At 42.7% G+C, this 15347-nt stretch overlaps 1 protein-coding gene across 5 annotated transcripts in view; it reads right to left on the bottom strand.

Moving 5' to 3' along the window:
- The window catches only part of asap1b (ArfGAP with SH3 domain, ankyrin repeat and PH domain 1b), a 60795-nt gene that overhangs the window by 20764 nt on the left and 24684 nt on the right, over nucleotides 1-15347 (bottom strand). For 3 of the 5 annotated variants that reach the window (XM_065948859.1, XM_065948861.1, XM_065948862.1), the window contains exons 4-12: nucleotides 13605-13679; nucleotides 13127-13176; nucleotides 12418-12547; nucleotides 6737-6822; nucleotides 4839-4914; nucleotides 2997-3083; nucleotides 2305-2313; nucleotides 1946-2046; nucleotides 1253-1322 (exon numbers count right to left, since the gene is read on the bottom strand). In XM_065948859.1, coding sequence (XP_065804931.1) covers nucleotides 1253-1322; nucleotides 1946-2046; nucleotides 2305-2313; nucleotides 2997-3083; nucleotides 4839-4914; nucleotides 6737-6822; nucleotides 12418-12547; nucleotides 13127-13176; nucleotides 13605-13679 — 684 coding nt within the window. The remainder of the gene's footprint in view (nucleotides 1-1252; nucleotides 1323-1945; nucleotides 2047-2304; nucleotides 2314-2996; nucleotides 3084-4838; nucleotides 4915-6736; nucleotides 6823-12417; nucleotides 12548-13126; nucleotides 13177-13604; nucleotides 13680-15347) is intronic. The other 2 variants (XM_065948860.1, XM_065948863.1) reach the window with 1 other exon arrangement.

Below are 15347 nucleotides of genomic sequence, written 5' to 3'. Positions count from 1 at the left end.
TTTTACTTTTTACAGGGGCAATGAAAACCTCTGGGTTGTCTTCCCGAGAGCTTGACTTATTTATTTAGGCATCTCTGTAAACAGCGCTGCTTTTCCCGTAACTACAAGTTGATTTCAGACACTTTCTCGAAATCCAGAGTAATTAATTCATTCTCACAGGAAAACAAGCTTCTTTATCTGGGCATGGCAGCATACATCAGTGGAGAAATGCAGGAAAATGGAGTCAAATAAGATATGTGGATGTGTGTCCGCTTAGGGCCACCGTATTCCAAAAGCGAGAGTGAGAAACATTCAGTTCATGTCGATTTTGGCGCCCCCTGTGGACAAAGTGGTACCTCTAATCTTTTTGCTGATCGTGTCCTGAACATGTTTAAGTCGTGTTCTTTTTATACAAAATCTCATTCTGCTTTCTTTCAAATCTTATCAAGAATATTTGCCGTGGAAAATGTTTTTAAAAGAAAAGCGGTTTCGGCGGATTGCTGTTAACCAAGTCATCTGACACCTACGCTGCAGCAGCAGTACGTTTCCAGCATTAAAAACAACTGTATAGAAATAATCTACATTTACGCTGCTGGTTCCCTTTTCTTTTGTAGGTCATACAGAGTTATCAATATCAAGTTTAATCTCTTTCATAAAAAGACAAAAACTCCTCATGGGAGCCATGATTCAAAATGTAATCTTTCCTTTTTTTTTTTTAAGTTCCTGACTCACTCCTATCACTGCCACAGTAACATTAACTGACTGACTGTGCGTGGCTCCTCAGTCCAGGATCTCTCTTTATTCTCAGGAGGAGCTTAAATGATAAAAACGGGTAACACAATTCTTTTTTTTTTTCTCTTCAGTTTTGATTCTTGCAGTCCACACAGGAAAGAAATCATAACACATCTGCAGCGCTCTCTGCAGCTGTACACGAGCTGAGACGCTGCTACAAAAGTGCCAGTATACGCAGTACGCTCACACTCGCCCTGAGATGAGTCACCAAGGCGCAGCCGGCTGCAGGGGGGAGGGGTGAGATGGAAGGGGGGGGAAGGTTGCCATGACAACCCATCTATGTCAATTGCACTCCGCCAGCCTCCAGATTGAGAGAGCCCTGCACAACCTCCCCGCATGATGTTTCTCCCTTTGATCCACGCAGTTCCTCGCAGGGGTCAGGGAGTCTATATGAGTGTGTGTGTGTGTGTGTGTGTGTGTGTGTGTGTGAGACTGTGTGTGTACCTGCATGTGTGTGTGTGCACATTTGTCTTGTACTCACCGTGGCATGAGAGATGGTGAGCATGCCCCCCTTCACTGAGCACTGCCTCCTCTGCCACACCTTCCTCAGCCTGTGGGACACATTAGGAAATGAGTTCGCATTTTTTGTCTTCCCAGTTTGTCTGCACTCTCAAAATGTAACACAGATAAACGGCGCTCTGCTGAACTCTAAAAATAATGTTTGATTGATTCAATTTCATTTCATTATTTACTCGTGCAAAAATAAATATTTTTTTGTTTTACAAAACATTTCAGTTTTGCAATAAGAGAGCAGAAATCAAAGTCAAAAACAGAGAAAAGATAATTAACACCAAAGAAATAAATCATTGTAGCTCTGCAAACAAAAGTGGCAAACTTGTAAGCATTACATCAAACTACTGTCGCATCCTGTTGTCATCAATGCACCAAGGCACTTCAAGATATTGAACGTTCATTTTCATAACTAAAGGTGATTTTAAATCTTTATAAGAAGGACAATATGAAAGAAAAATGGAATTCTTACATGACTTAGCATAATTAAAAACAGAACAATGCATTCCTCCTGGATGTTTTTAAGCCTGACGAAGGATTCCTTTTCTAAACTTTTCTGACCTTGGCTTTTGACCTTTTCTAAAAGACCTCTGACTTCTTTTTTTTTGTAACATAAGGTTCAGTATCAACACCCTGCAAATGAATGTGTGCCTTTGCATCTTACCCATCACTCTTCTTCAGCAGGTAGCCTTTCTTCTCGCAGCCAAACTCCTTGTTTCCCTGCAGCTGGTGCATGCTGTAGCCGCCCTGCTTACTCTGCGAGTCCTGTGCAAACCATCACAATAAATGCACACACACATAATATAACGTTTAACACACAGTTAATTCAGAGGCACGCCTTAATAACCATGCAGCACTAACACAATCACACCAACAACGTATCTTCCTCAAGCTAAAGTCAGGGTGCTAACAGGAAAGCAATATCTACACAGCATGCCCTGCAACGCCTCTAAAAGGCCAAACCACTTCACTGTTGAGCAGAACAGACATACGCCAGCATGCTCCACATGCACCAGCACTTACTCTTCTAGACTTGATTCCAGACAAGCAGAAGGCAAAAAGGAAGGAGATAGAAGGGAGAGGTGTGAAAGATCCGGTTCAGGTGCAGGCGGTGAGTGTGAACGAGTGAGTCGCCTGCCCTGTTAGCCGTCCAAGAGCACAATCTAAAGGTGTTTAGTGTCTAAATGTAGTGCTCACTGTGGGTGCTATTAGCAAGAGAAGCTACAAAAAGTGTAAATTAACAACATGCAGAGAAACGGACTGATAGTGTCGATAGTGTGAATCGAGGGGACGGTGGAACGAGCACACAGCTGCTGTACAGGAGGGTTTGTTTATAAAGCAATCATTGTTTTATGGCACAGTTTTTAAATGTGTGAGATTTGGTGAGTGGCTCTCCACTGAGCAGCCAGTGAGGCACAACACTGGTCACCAGCAAAGCCGACCACACACTGGCTACCAGCATGGTACAGCACTGGGCACTCGCTCCGTGCTGCAGGAGACCAGAGTGGCCAGAGTGGGAGGAGGTGTGTGATAAAAATGTGTCAAAAGATCTGCAAATGATCAACAAATCTGTGTGGTACGTGGAACAATATGGCTGGTATGTATGAATCACATAAAGTCTTTATGGCTGCAGAAATCCGCCTGCTTTAAGTGGAAGTTTTGACCTGTGCATGTGTGTGTGTGTGTGTGTGTGTGTGTGGCTGTGATCTGCCTACCTCCTTCTGGTCCAGCTGGAGGGAGGACTTGATGAGATCCCGCAGGGCGGTCAGCTGCTTCTTCTCCTCATCCTGAGTTTGTTTGATCTGAGGAGGATTAAACCAAAGGCTTAAGAAAAAAGATACACCAGAATCTAAAGATGTTCTATTCCAGTGTATATTGTTTTTTTTTTAAAGGCACAATGACAACAAATGCATCTTCTATTCTTCATCCTGTAATTGTCAAAAGAAAGTTGCGTGTCCAAAGTCATAATTTAAAGTAAATACAGAGAAAATATTCTGCAAAGAAAGCTGCAAACAGCCTGTCAATTTTTAACACACGTCCCGCCTCTGACAAGGCAATAAGCCATTCACAGATTAGGATTTTTGGGAGGCCAATTACATTTTTATTAGTCTGTCCACTTTCAAGCCAAACAAAAAGGATGATCTGCTGTGTTGGTGCGGAGTTGATAAATGCTTAGAACAAAAATATCTCACACAAGTATCGACACTGAAATCAATAACATTTCCTTTTTAGAGAATATAGTTCTGAATTGTCCCTGTTTTTCTCTGCCACATTTTTATTCCAACCTACATGTGGACTTCCCCAGGCATCAACAAACAACACATTAATATGAACTGCATGTCCAAAAATATTTTCAAGGTTGCTTTATCAAGTGAGAAGTGAAACTAAAGCTCCACACAGTGAACTGATGGATCTCAAGTGTCAGGTTTCATCACCACTTGACGATCTAAATGTCTCTCTCTTAGAGTAAATTTAATCTTTGAAAGGAAGAGAGAAAAAGGGAGATGATCTCTTGACTGCTCCTTCTTGTGCAAGGCTTTTCTATATTTGAGAAGCTGGTAGTTTTTCTAGTTTCTAGTCTCCGTTGTAAACTGAACGGGGACAGTTGCTGCTGTTGTGCTTCCTTCTATCTGACAATAACTGCAGGAGCTTTATAGTCTAAAAAAAAACTGCAGCTTCAGGAGAAAGCAGAGCTGAGTTATAAATAAGAAATGATGATGAGTCGACAGTTCAGGCACATCTATTTCTAAGGTTTGCTTTTGATGCAGTAAAAATTCTACTACTCTCACTTTTCAGTAACTAACTGAAATGTAAACTATTGAAGAAAAACAACTTAAATCAAGGTTGATTCAGGGGGGAAGTTAGTGGACTTTAAGATTATCACTGTGGTTTCAATAAACTTAGACTTCATTCACTCAGATTAGCCAATCAGAATCAGATCTTTACGTTTAACGACCCGAGTGATATATAAACCAGTTACGAGTTGGTTAGAAGAATGCAAAAGAGCGGCATGTTTGCCTTTTATTGTTGATTAAAAACATTTATTAATGAATCATTCAAATTGACCATATCTTAAAACTACCGGGTCATTTATTCTTTCCTAGTTATTGCTCAATGATAGCAAGGAAGGAAGCTGTTCTTGTGACCTTTTGTTGCTCTGACCTTGTGATGTCCATACTGAGCAAATGGATGTTAAGATCGTATTTTGCATACAGCAACTTCCATTATCACTATGAATAATTAAGGTTCTTAAGAGAAGGAATCTAAGTTACTTGCCATAGAGTTGTAGGAAAGTCATGCAGGTATATATAATTCCTTCATAATAACTAATAAAAAGTCAATATGCAGCTTCTATGGATGATTCTAAGCCTGATTAAATAGTTAATATGAGCAGCTTAATTTAAAGTTTTGCCTCGTTTACTGTGGGAGCAAAACCCTCAAAGTGCAAGTATTCATGAACACATCAGCACAATCGTTCAGCCTCGATTATTTAAAGAGGAAAAGCCCAAAAAAAAAGGACGAAAAGAAACGGTAAAAGTAAAAGTATGAGTATTTACATTGTAGAGATCAGCTGCCAGCTTCTCGATGTACTGCTTAAGCTTATCGGCTGTCTTCAAGCCATCCTGGAAGAAACTGCAGAACAAAAGGAAAACGTTAATGCCATTAAAAATAGAGAGACGCGTCTTTTATTGATGGGAATTACAGCTTTGCAAATGACAGGTTACGCTCTGCTCCTCCTGCTGTGAAGGTCAAACGCAGAGGAGGCTGGTGCAGTCTATGTTTAATGTATCGCTCGCCTCTGCTGGCGCCTTTCGGGGCTCTTGGCACAGAAATCGTAGCTCGTCGTGTCCATAGCAGATTTGCAGAGGTGCTAAGCGCTCGCTGAAATCCATTACTGATCTGTTGGTGGGACACACCTCGATGCAGCGCCACAGCTGCAAATCACCACTAATGACCTCACTCCCTCCACCCTTAAACAACACTCTCTTTTCTTGAGAGCACATTTCTCCCTTTCTCCGCTCATTACATTACTTCCTCCGTCGCTTCTCTCCTATGCTTGTTTTTTGTTTTTTTTTTCAACATGAGCATGTATGATCGCACATCTCTACTCCCACGACAGCCACCTCTGTGTCAAGTACTAATGGCCTCGCAGAATGTCAGAGTAAAGAGCTGCAGTTATACAAAGGCTTCACGGTTTTACCATGCTTTACCATGTATTTATAAATACATTCAGGAATACGTCACTGACATATTTTCTGCTTTTAAATTCAAGTATTTGACAAACTTTTTTTTAGAGACACAATTTCCTCAAAGGTATTCATATTGTTGCACCTTTTTGTACAAAAAGAGAAACGCTGTTGAGAAAAAAAAGGAAAAATAATACAAGAGTTGGGAGAGCCGTTAGCCGAGCGGTTATGTTGCACACCCCATGTACAGAGGCTGTAATGCTCGTTGAAGCGGCTGTGGGTTCAAGTCTGACCTCGGCCTTTTGCGTCATGTCTTCCTCTACTGTCTCCTCCCTCTCTCTTCAGCAGAACTATCTAATTCAGGCAAAAGGGGCCCAACAAAATAGCGTTAGTGTGAAAGACTGAACCTGCTCAATCCCTCAGAGAAGTCGGCCTGCTCGTTGGATTGTCAGAATCGTTGAATGTTGACAGAATTGTCAGCACGTCGTTTGATGTCAACATCAATAAATATGTGTGGTTTCAGATGATCAAACCTCTGTCGGAGCATACTGACATCTTTATTGCTCTATAATTGCCATGCAGATTGCTAAATTCTGTTTACGTTTTGATTTAGAGGAAAGACTCGTTTCAAAGATGTCTGCTACTTTGAAGTTGTTTGGAAAGATGTCACCATCTTTCCCCTGATCGATGACGCGTTTGCATGAGTCCATGTTTCCCTGGGTGGTTGAAATGATGTCATAATACAAAAAAAACAACAACATCTAGGCAGACAAATACACAAATTGTGTTCAATTACCGGCTATAATTTGTCGGTTCTGATGGATAAAAATGAACACAATTTGTGTTTTTTCTGCTGTTACACACTTCTCTTTATCTCCCCATCTAATCCATCACCACTGCAGCGTTTCCATCATCACGGCCCAGGTTGAACGGATTAACCGTAGAAATATATTGCTTTGTCCCGGTGTTATGACAGGACCTAGCAACGCTGAGAGAAAATTTGTCATTCTGTCACAGGCCGACGTGAGCTGCGTTTGTGGCACGGAGAGCACCAACTTATTTACCCAGCAAACCCCACAGCTGTCAGAACATATCTGTGTGACGACCCGTGCATATTCATGAGCGCTATATATACACACTGCTGTGCACCCTCAAGATCTGTGAATCATACTGGAGGCAGGGAATGGATATCAATATACCTTATAGATTTTTCAGCGAGCAGGAAGAGCTTCACACTTGGGGGTTCAAGGGATTAAGGTGGTACTTACTTGCACTGTGCGTGGTAATACTTGATCAGGTTCTGGAGGAGGTCCACTCCTTTCTTGGTCTTGATTTCATTTACTTTGATCAGGTACTGCAGAAAGAGAGGAAAATGTGCAGAGTTCAGCCAGGAGTGAAAATTCAGGGAGGATTTTCTCGGTTTTAATGAGGTGTTTCTGCTTTGCCATGGCCACTTAAGAGCATGAAGACTTTGAGTTATGACAATCACATCTGAGTGCGCAGACGCTTTAGGAGGGCTTTGATGTATGAGCTGAGGGAGTTTGGAGCAGACTGTACACACATAAGAGAGGATACCGACGCTCTACCTTGATCTAAATAAAGTTTCAAAAGGATGATAAGGGATTTTTTTTCAACATTAGCATTACAAAAAAAGAAGAAGAGAGGATTGTCTCCAGAGACGGGGCTTTGTAGACTGCATTCGCAGTCTGAGGACTCAAAACAGACGAGGAGTCCTCAGACGGCGCTCCCGACGATCAAACAAATAAAAAGATAATCTTAATCTGAGCTAATCCCACAGCATGCCAATCCCTGAGAGTCACCGACCACTTTCAGCTCCACATCAAAAATGTCATCTTTAACTCAAAAGCTTTCCTGAAGTCAATTCTCTCCTTGAATCACGTGTTTGGATGCACGTACATTAGCACACAAGTGAGTGCACATGTATGTGCGTGTATGCATGCATGCGTCGTCTCTTTGTGTGCCTGACAGAGGCTGTTTGATGTGAGGTCTGAGCGCCGTGCGGCTTTCGCAGAGAGCCGCGGCATGTGCGTGTTTGGACTCTTTTGTGTGAATGAGCAGCCTCGCTCGCACGGCTGTCGCGTCGGAGCACAACAGAATGCAGCCCGCTAAGCGCTGCCTGTCCGCGCACTCCTCTTTCACTGACATCCCAGGATGAAAAGGGCGAGAGAGTGAGAGAGTGAGAGCATCCTGTAATCTGGTGATTGAGTAACACGGAGAGAGAATAAAAAGGGGGGGGGGGGGGGGGAGAGAGCGTGAGAGCGAGAGAGTGCACGCACACAGAGAGAAATGAGGTTAAGTGGGATGAACAGATTGTACCACTGACTGCTGCAACTGTCGCGCACGCACGCACGCACGCACGCACGCACGCACGCACGCACGCACGCACGCACGCACGCACGCACGCTCGCACGCACGCACGCACACACACACGCACACACGCACACACACACACACACACACACACACACACACACACACACACACACACACCGCAGCAGAAACAACAACGGTGGGTGGAACAGCATCTACATCCACGATGGCTGTCGTTTAGAAAATCTCTGATGTTTGTATTTATTATTCTGTCTCCTCTTTTCATCGGGAGATCATCGCATGGATTGAACATCCATGCGATCCTGCTTGTCAACAGCTAAGGCAGGCAGCAGCTTGGGGCCCCAGGCCACATAGGGGCCCATCTGAGGGCTGACAAACTTTACACCATAGTCGAAGATCAAAATTTACAACCTTCTGCAATGACAGCAGGACACCTCCCTAATGGGGCCCCATCTGAGAGCGCTCACTCTCATTGCCCTGTTAGACATCTAAAAGCAAATAGCAATGAATCTTAAAATACATATGCAGCTGGTGAGATATCTGTGTGTTCAGAGCTGACCACTGAACTATGGTTGGCCTGATAATAACAGATCATGTAAGTATAGAAACAGCGTCATGCAGTAAGGCCACAACAAATCATCATCATCATGCTGAAGAGTGAGCTCACAAACAGAGCTCTGAACAGGGTTGATAATTATTAATACATGTGAACTAGAAGAAGCTAATGCGAGGTGTAGTCAGTGCTAATGTAGCGTGGGAGAGACAACTGTGTTTTTTGGCATCCTGCATCAACTGGAGGCGGATAATAAACAACGGATGATGAAGCGACTGATAATGAAGTTGGACTTGTGTTTAGTGCTTATTAGAACATTTTAGCATACTGAAGAAAAAAAAAAAAAACAGATAGTGGAAGAGGGTAAACTTCAGATTTACTCAACAGAAGCATGTTAGCATCGTGCCAGCACTTAGATCATGTAAGTAGAAAAAGGAGCAGTCATCGGATGAGAGGCGTGGTACACCCTGGATTGGTCGCCAGTCAATCACAGGGCTGACATATAGAGAGACGGGCAACCAGACGCACTCACATTCACACCTACGGGCAGTTTCATAGTCACCAATTAACCTGACGAGCATATCTTTGGACTGTGGGAGGAAGCCGGAGTACATGGAAAGAACCCTTGCATGCACGGCCTCACTGTAACAGCACTAACCACTGCAGTGTCGTCCAGCCTCTTGTTCTGTTATTTATTCCTTTTTTTTTTTTTTTTTACTGAACACCTTGTTAGAAATAATAAATGCAAATAAATGTAAGTTAATTTGGCCTCTTCTGCTCCGTAGCAGAGCAGTAGGAAGTCAGAACACAAAATGTGGGCGAGGAAACACCCCTGAGTTCACAAAAGGCAGAGAGCACAAAAGACTGCAGAGAGTTTTGAAGTGAATAATTCACAGAGCTAACAGCAGTGCAACAGCCATCGGTCCATTATGTAACTTGAGTAAGAAAGAAAGGGAAAAAAAATAAAAAATCCTAACAGGATAAAACAGTGAACAAGGCGTAGGCGTCGCCGCCCACCACCAGAGAGGTTTTTGGCGAAGCGGAGTGAGCTCTAACAGTTTGTTCTGATTCTCCTGGGCACATAAAGAGCTCACATTTGTTCAACGCTTAATGCTAGCTGTCAGATTGCTTTAAGTACAACCAGTGAGCATTAATACCAAAGAGAATTCAAAGTGTGTCACAAGATGCTTCAAAGCAAACAAGTTCCCAGAACCAGACACTTGAATTAAAGAGGGACCGTTTGATTCCCTCGTTTGAATCGTTAGCGTCTCACAATCTGAATTTTTGAATGTTATATTCCTAAATCTTACCCACTGCATAGACACTAGTGCCTTTCATGCCCTGTTAATGTAGGTACTGCAGTGTGTTAAGACCTGCTGTAATCCCTAACCATGGAGCTGCAGGAGTGTTTCATCTATTCTATAAATTATTCAAAATCATCCAAGAGCAAAAAGTTAACTCAAGATTCCAATATGGTTTTAAATGCAGCCGGTGAAATAGACTTCCCATGCTGTAGGATTTGAATAAGTGGGTGTTTGGACCAGAAATAGCCCTGCGTAGGTGGGGGAGTGTTGCTACAGGTGCCAATAAGAATATGAAGTATGATCCAGGAAGGTCGGCTTGAGTGAAAGAACCAGGAGTTTGAATGATGTGAAAAGAAAGCATTTCAACTTATTAATGCTGTACTGCTTTTTTGGTTGTTTAAACTGTATTTATTTTTGGCAGTGTAAATCAAACAGAGCAGATGTGGAGGCGTATATTAAGAGTTTTCGGCCGAGTGGCTTTCCATGAGTGCTTTTCAGACCGCTTTATCTGCAAAAGTGCCGTATCTAAGCTCAGCTGTTATCACGTCTTTATAGATTTAGTTTGACTCTGTGACGGCGTTATAGTCTTTTCCTAGTCTGTGAATTCACATTGCATTTCGGGTGTTGTGAAAGCACGGCACAGCAGGAGCTCCACATACACACACATGGTCAGACTTGCGCACACACACACACACACACACACACACACACACACACGGCGCTGCTCTCCCTCACTGGCTCACTTTGCCCCCATTTCACTTCCAGAACATTCTGATTGAAGGGGGCAATGTCACAGAGGCGTAAATACATCGCTGCTGGAATCGGCAGTCTGATTAGGGCTCCATCCCTGGGACTTTTCACAATGTGTATCCCTCCGCCTCAGCCAGGAGTTCTGAAACTAGTGCAGAAAGAGTTTGTCCTGATTAATCTCACCTGTACCTCTGAATCACAAAATAGAGACTTATTTAACTCGCTGAATGATGAATAAAAATATATATTATAAATACATGAACATTAAACTAAGTAGCTCATCTTTGGTAACCATGGATACAAACAGAGTAGCAGAGAGCAGGAGAATGTTTGGGTTGCTTAGCAACAGTTCAGTTACAGCTAAGATCTGGAAATAGTGGAGTTGGTGTGGCAAAAAAATCCAATTATTTTTTTCTCCTGTTTTCTTCTGTATGCTGAACTGGAGTATAAACGTGTGTAAGGGAAAATGGCCGACGATGTGTCCATTATCAGGATTTAATGGAGCACGTTGAAGGCCTGAACCGTCCGATGCACAGCAGATGTTTTCACCGGGTAGACTGGTGTACTTTATATATAAAGCAATATCACGCTGGAGGAGGAGATGTTGTACTGGATATCAACACTGCTATAATTATCTTCAGCTCTCGGCCTGCGGCCTCACGCCAACCGATGCAAATTCAAAGCAGTGCTGATATTCAGTACAACATCACTCCCTCTCATGTGATCATGCTTAAATAATGACGTCCCAACAAAGAAAACAAAGGACTCAGTCAGTCGGTTATGAATCTGTGCTTCTTCTTTTACAGTCTTAAATGGGATCATAATATCTATCATGTTTTGTTCTGTTTTAAGTTGAGGTTGTTTTAAACTGTTTTACATTTGTTGTTCTTTTTTACATGTATTTTATTATTTTATAAAGGCAAAACTAGGGACGGGCATTAAAGATTAGCTTTGGCAATAAGTGCTGTGTAGTGTGTGTCATGGGCTTACTTTCTGTATTCACGTCCCTGTACAAAGAAACATCAAATAAATTCATTGTAGTTCACATATTCTCCTTATTTAATGTAATGCCATTCTAAAATGCAATAAATATAGCTTCATAAAAAGGAGAGGGACTAGCAAATACCCAACAAAACCCTTAAAAACAGGCCAAAATAAATAATAATTTAAATGAAAAAGACAAACACAGCGATCAGAAAAAAGGAAAAAAAGACTCCAAAGTCTGGTCTTTGTGTGAGACAAAATAAGAAAAAGAAAGACTAAAGATTAAGTGATGACAATATTGAAAAGGATAATCTGGAGGATAATGGAGCAGTACAGATTGAAAAAGGAGCGAGAGACGAGCAGGGGAAAGTAAATCAAATCAAAAATACTCTTAGAAAACAAAATGTAATTCATCACAAATGTGCATTTCATCTGCAGCTTCCCCCGAGAGCAAAGACAGATTACGACTATTCTTTGTCGTTCAAAGGTTAAACAGAGTTCAACTGTTTTAGCCGAGCCGCCGTCTCATTTAATTAAACGAGGAGGCCGTTAGAGAGTGCGGATGTTGTGTGACAACCTCACACACAACACAACATGTCAGGATATTAGTTTGAAATGCTTTTTTTTTTTTTTTTTTAACTCAGATCTCAGATGATTTACGATGAGACTACAGCACACATGTACAGGATTCCTATGATTTCAAATAGATAGCAACACAAATTGTGTCAAGAGGGTTTTAACCTCTGACCTGTCAGTGACTGGACCTGCCTAAAGTTGGGGATGCGCTGTACGATTTCAGGTTCAGTCTGACCCGAATTTTGAGTCACACAACTAACTTTGGGGGGGCGGGCACGATGGCGGATTACAGCCCGATCTGCTGCTCCCAACCGGTCGGATGACTTTCTGACATGTTTGAAATTTGGTCTTATGACATCCTACCCTTATACCCTTATCACAGCTAAAAAACAAAAAAAAAACATCCTCCAGCTTCGTTTTAAAACCTTACCTCACACATCTGGAGCTGGAAGAGACGCCGCTCCTTCTCCATCTCCTCGGCGATCTCAGCCCCGGTGATCTCCGTGCGGATCATCCCGTGTTGCTTGGCGTGCTCTCGCTTCTCCTTCTCGATCTTTGTACTGACACAGAGGAGAGGACAGTGACTGAGACGACCTGTCCAGGATGGTTCAAACTTATATCCCTGAACATCATTACCTCAATTTGTTTATTTATAGAGAAGTTGGATTAAAAAAAACTGTTGCGTCATAAGAGGATCAATGAATGGACAATAACTAAGTAATATATATATGGACAATATATTGAAACAGCAACAACATTAGATCAATAAATACACTAAGTCCTGGTAAAAATTGCTTTTAAATGTGCCAAATACAGTTAGAAATGTCTGGTAATAAAAGATGACTTCAATATAAAGGTGAAGAATTAGTGCTTAATTGGATTTGTCTTTGAAGTGTGTGTGTGTGTGTGTGTGTGTGTGTGTGTGTGTGTGTGTGTGTGTGTGTGTCATATGTGTAACAGACACAGAAAGAAATGAAGTTATCGTGTATTTATGATTTTCCCTTTACTTTGTGACATGCAGTCAAATGTTGAGCAGTGTAATGTGCTGCATGTCTCTCTCTCCTGGTGCTCAGGGATTCATCCATTATCAGGTACTGCACAGAAGCAGATTAATAACAGCACTTAAATGATGCACTTACAACTTGGCTTCGTAGTCTTTCCATGCTTTGTCAAAGGGCTTCTTTATGTCCTGCAGAAACACAAGAGGAGAAGCACACGATTAACCTTGGAGGCGGAGTTCTTTTAAGAACAGGGTGCCAGCAAACGCCTCAACCCCCTCCTGATTTATGCCCCAGCAAGTGACCCCGCCCCTCTGTGTACCCCGAACATGAAGGGTTCATGACCCAGTTACTCGCCCACACGCCTCCAGCTCAACGCAAAGGCAGTGTTTACTTCTGCAAGATTTACAGAGTGATCTGCTCTCCCACCCCCCCCCGTCTCCCTGCGCTCATCTCACATTACTCCCAACATGAACAGAAGTTGAGAGATTAATAAAGAGATGTGCTGAAGAGGCGTTTCATATGTCCATCCCACTGCTGAGCTGTGCAACGGAAGAGGGCCGAATGCGTCATTAGAGAGAAATGCAAGGAGGAGAGGCAGTTTTACAGCGAATCTTACCCCTTTCACGCCTTTCAAATCGCCCTTCAGCAGCGAGTCCAGAGTGAAGATCACATTGTGGCTGAGGCTCTGGAGCTGGGAGAGGACAGAGGAAGGAAAACAGGGAGATATTATATCGCTGTTGTCACCAGAAAACTACCTAACGCAGCGATCAGAACACAACACAGAGGCAGGACGATACGGGAGAAAGATGAAGGTATTCTGCAGTTCTATTTCTGTCATCAAATCTAAAGAAAATATACAAACAGAAGAACGATCTTCTTTTGTTTTTGTGCATTGTGAAGTACGATCAAAAACTCCCCTGCTTAATTGTTCCATGAAAAGCTGTTTGAAACACACGAGTGATTCTCATTGTTGAAGGGTTTTTTTTTTTTTTTTTTTGGATCTTAATGAATGAACTTCTAAAACAGTTTCATGAACACATCCTGCAGCTTTAAATAATCTAAAGAGCAGAACATGTGCATCTACCTGAAGCAGGAAATAGTCCCTAATAGATACCCCAATCCTGTTTTAACGCATGTTTCTCTAAAACCCTCTTTTTAAAGAATCACACACTCTATATAACTAAATATAACTCCTCTTTGATGGAAACAGGATTTGGAGCTGGACAGCAAGGTGATGGTCAAGGTGTCAGCAAACTGTTGTGTATTTACAGAACCAACAGGTACAAACTAGGGCAGAATTAACGTCAATATGCCCTCCTCCTTGCTTTGCTCATGGTGGATAAACGCAGTGTCTCTGGGTATAATCTGACAAAGAGTGTCGTCTAAAACGTAGACGACCTGGAGAAACAGTTTCACTTCCACCTGAGCGGAGTCCACGCGGTTCTGCCGAAACTGACGCGTAAAGCCTACACGCTCACCACCCGTTACGAGGAGGAGGTCGGCTGCAAGGAACTGAACGAGAACCCGCAGAGGCCTCGAACCCGCAGACGCACGCCTGTGGGACCGGGAACCCGCAGAGGTCTCGACCCCCGCAGACGCGCGCCTGTGCCGCTGTTTTCCTGTTTCCAACTCGTTTCATTACACTTTAATGATCTAACTGCTGCTGTAAGGGTTCAAAGTAAACACACTTTATCCTTCAGTGAACATCCGGACCTCTGAAACCCTTCAGAGGTCAAAGGTCATGGGTCAAATGTCCGTTTTGTAGAGTGTCTAGCTAGCTAATAGGAGCTAGAACTCATCATAAAGCTGAACTAAACTGCAGTTAGCAAACATTTTCTGTGTGTTTGTCTTTGTCCCTTCCCCATTAGGCCTATTATTTTAGCTGTTGTTAAATTAAAATGAAGCATTTCAGAATGATGTCTTCATTGTCAACTAACGAGCCTGTTCTGTGGACAAGGAGAAGAAGAAAGCTCTGGAAAATGCTTTGTTGTTGTTGACAACTACAAGAACATTGCATAATGTCCCCCTCATCCTCTAACCTTGAGTGCAATGCATCAACCGGTTCATGATATCTGCTGCTGACCAAAAACATCCGCAACAAAAATAATAAGAGTGTTGCAGAAGTCAGCCCCCCGTGTCGAGGGGTCTATTGAAGAATTAGCAGAAGCCTGCGCTGCCGGCTGCAGCTCAGGCTGCTACACTTCTGCTCAGCAGCTCTAACCATCAGGATCAGCGAGGTCATTTACAACGGTACTAAGCATTTAAGCCCTTGTTGTTGTTAGCCAAGTCCACACAGACATACTGCAGTGGTCAAGGAAGTAAACAACACACTTAATGGGCGCTAATGTGCTTCTTAAGT

The sequence above is a fragment of the Labrus bergylta genome, chromosome 20 (assembly GCF_963930695.1).
Source record: "Labrus bergylta chromosome 20, fLabBer1.1, whole genome shotgun sequence".
Classification (NCBI taxonomy): Eukaryota; Metazoa; Chordata; class Actinopteri; order Labriformes; family Labridae; genus Labrus; species Labrus bergylta.
This window is presented reverse-complemented; position numbering and strand designations above follow the sequence as displayed.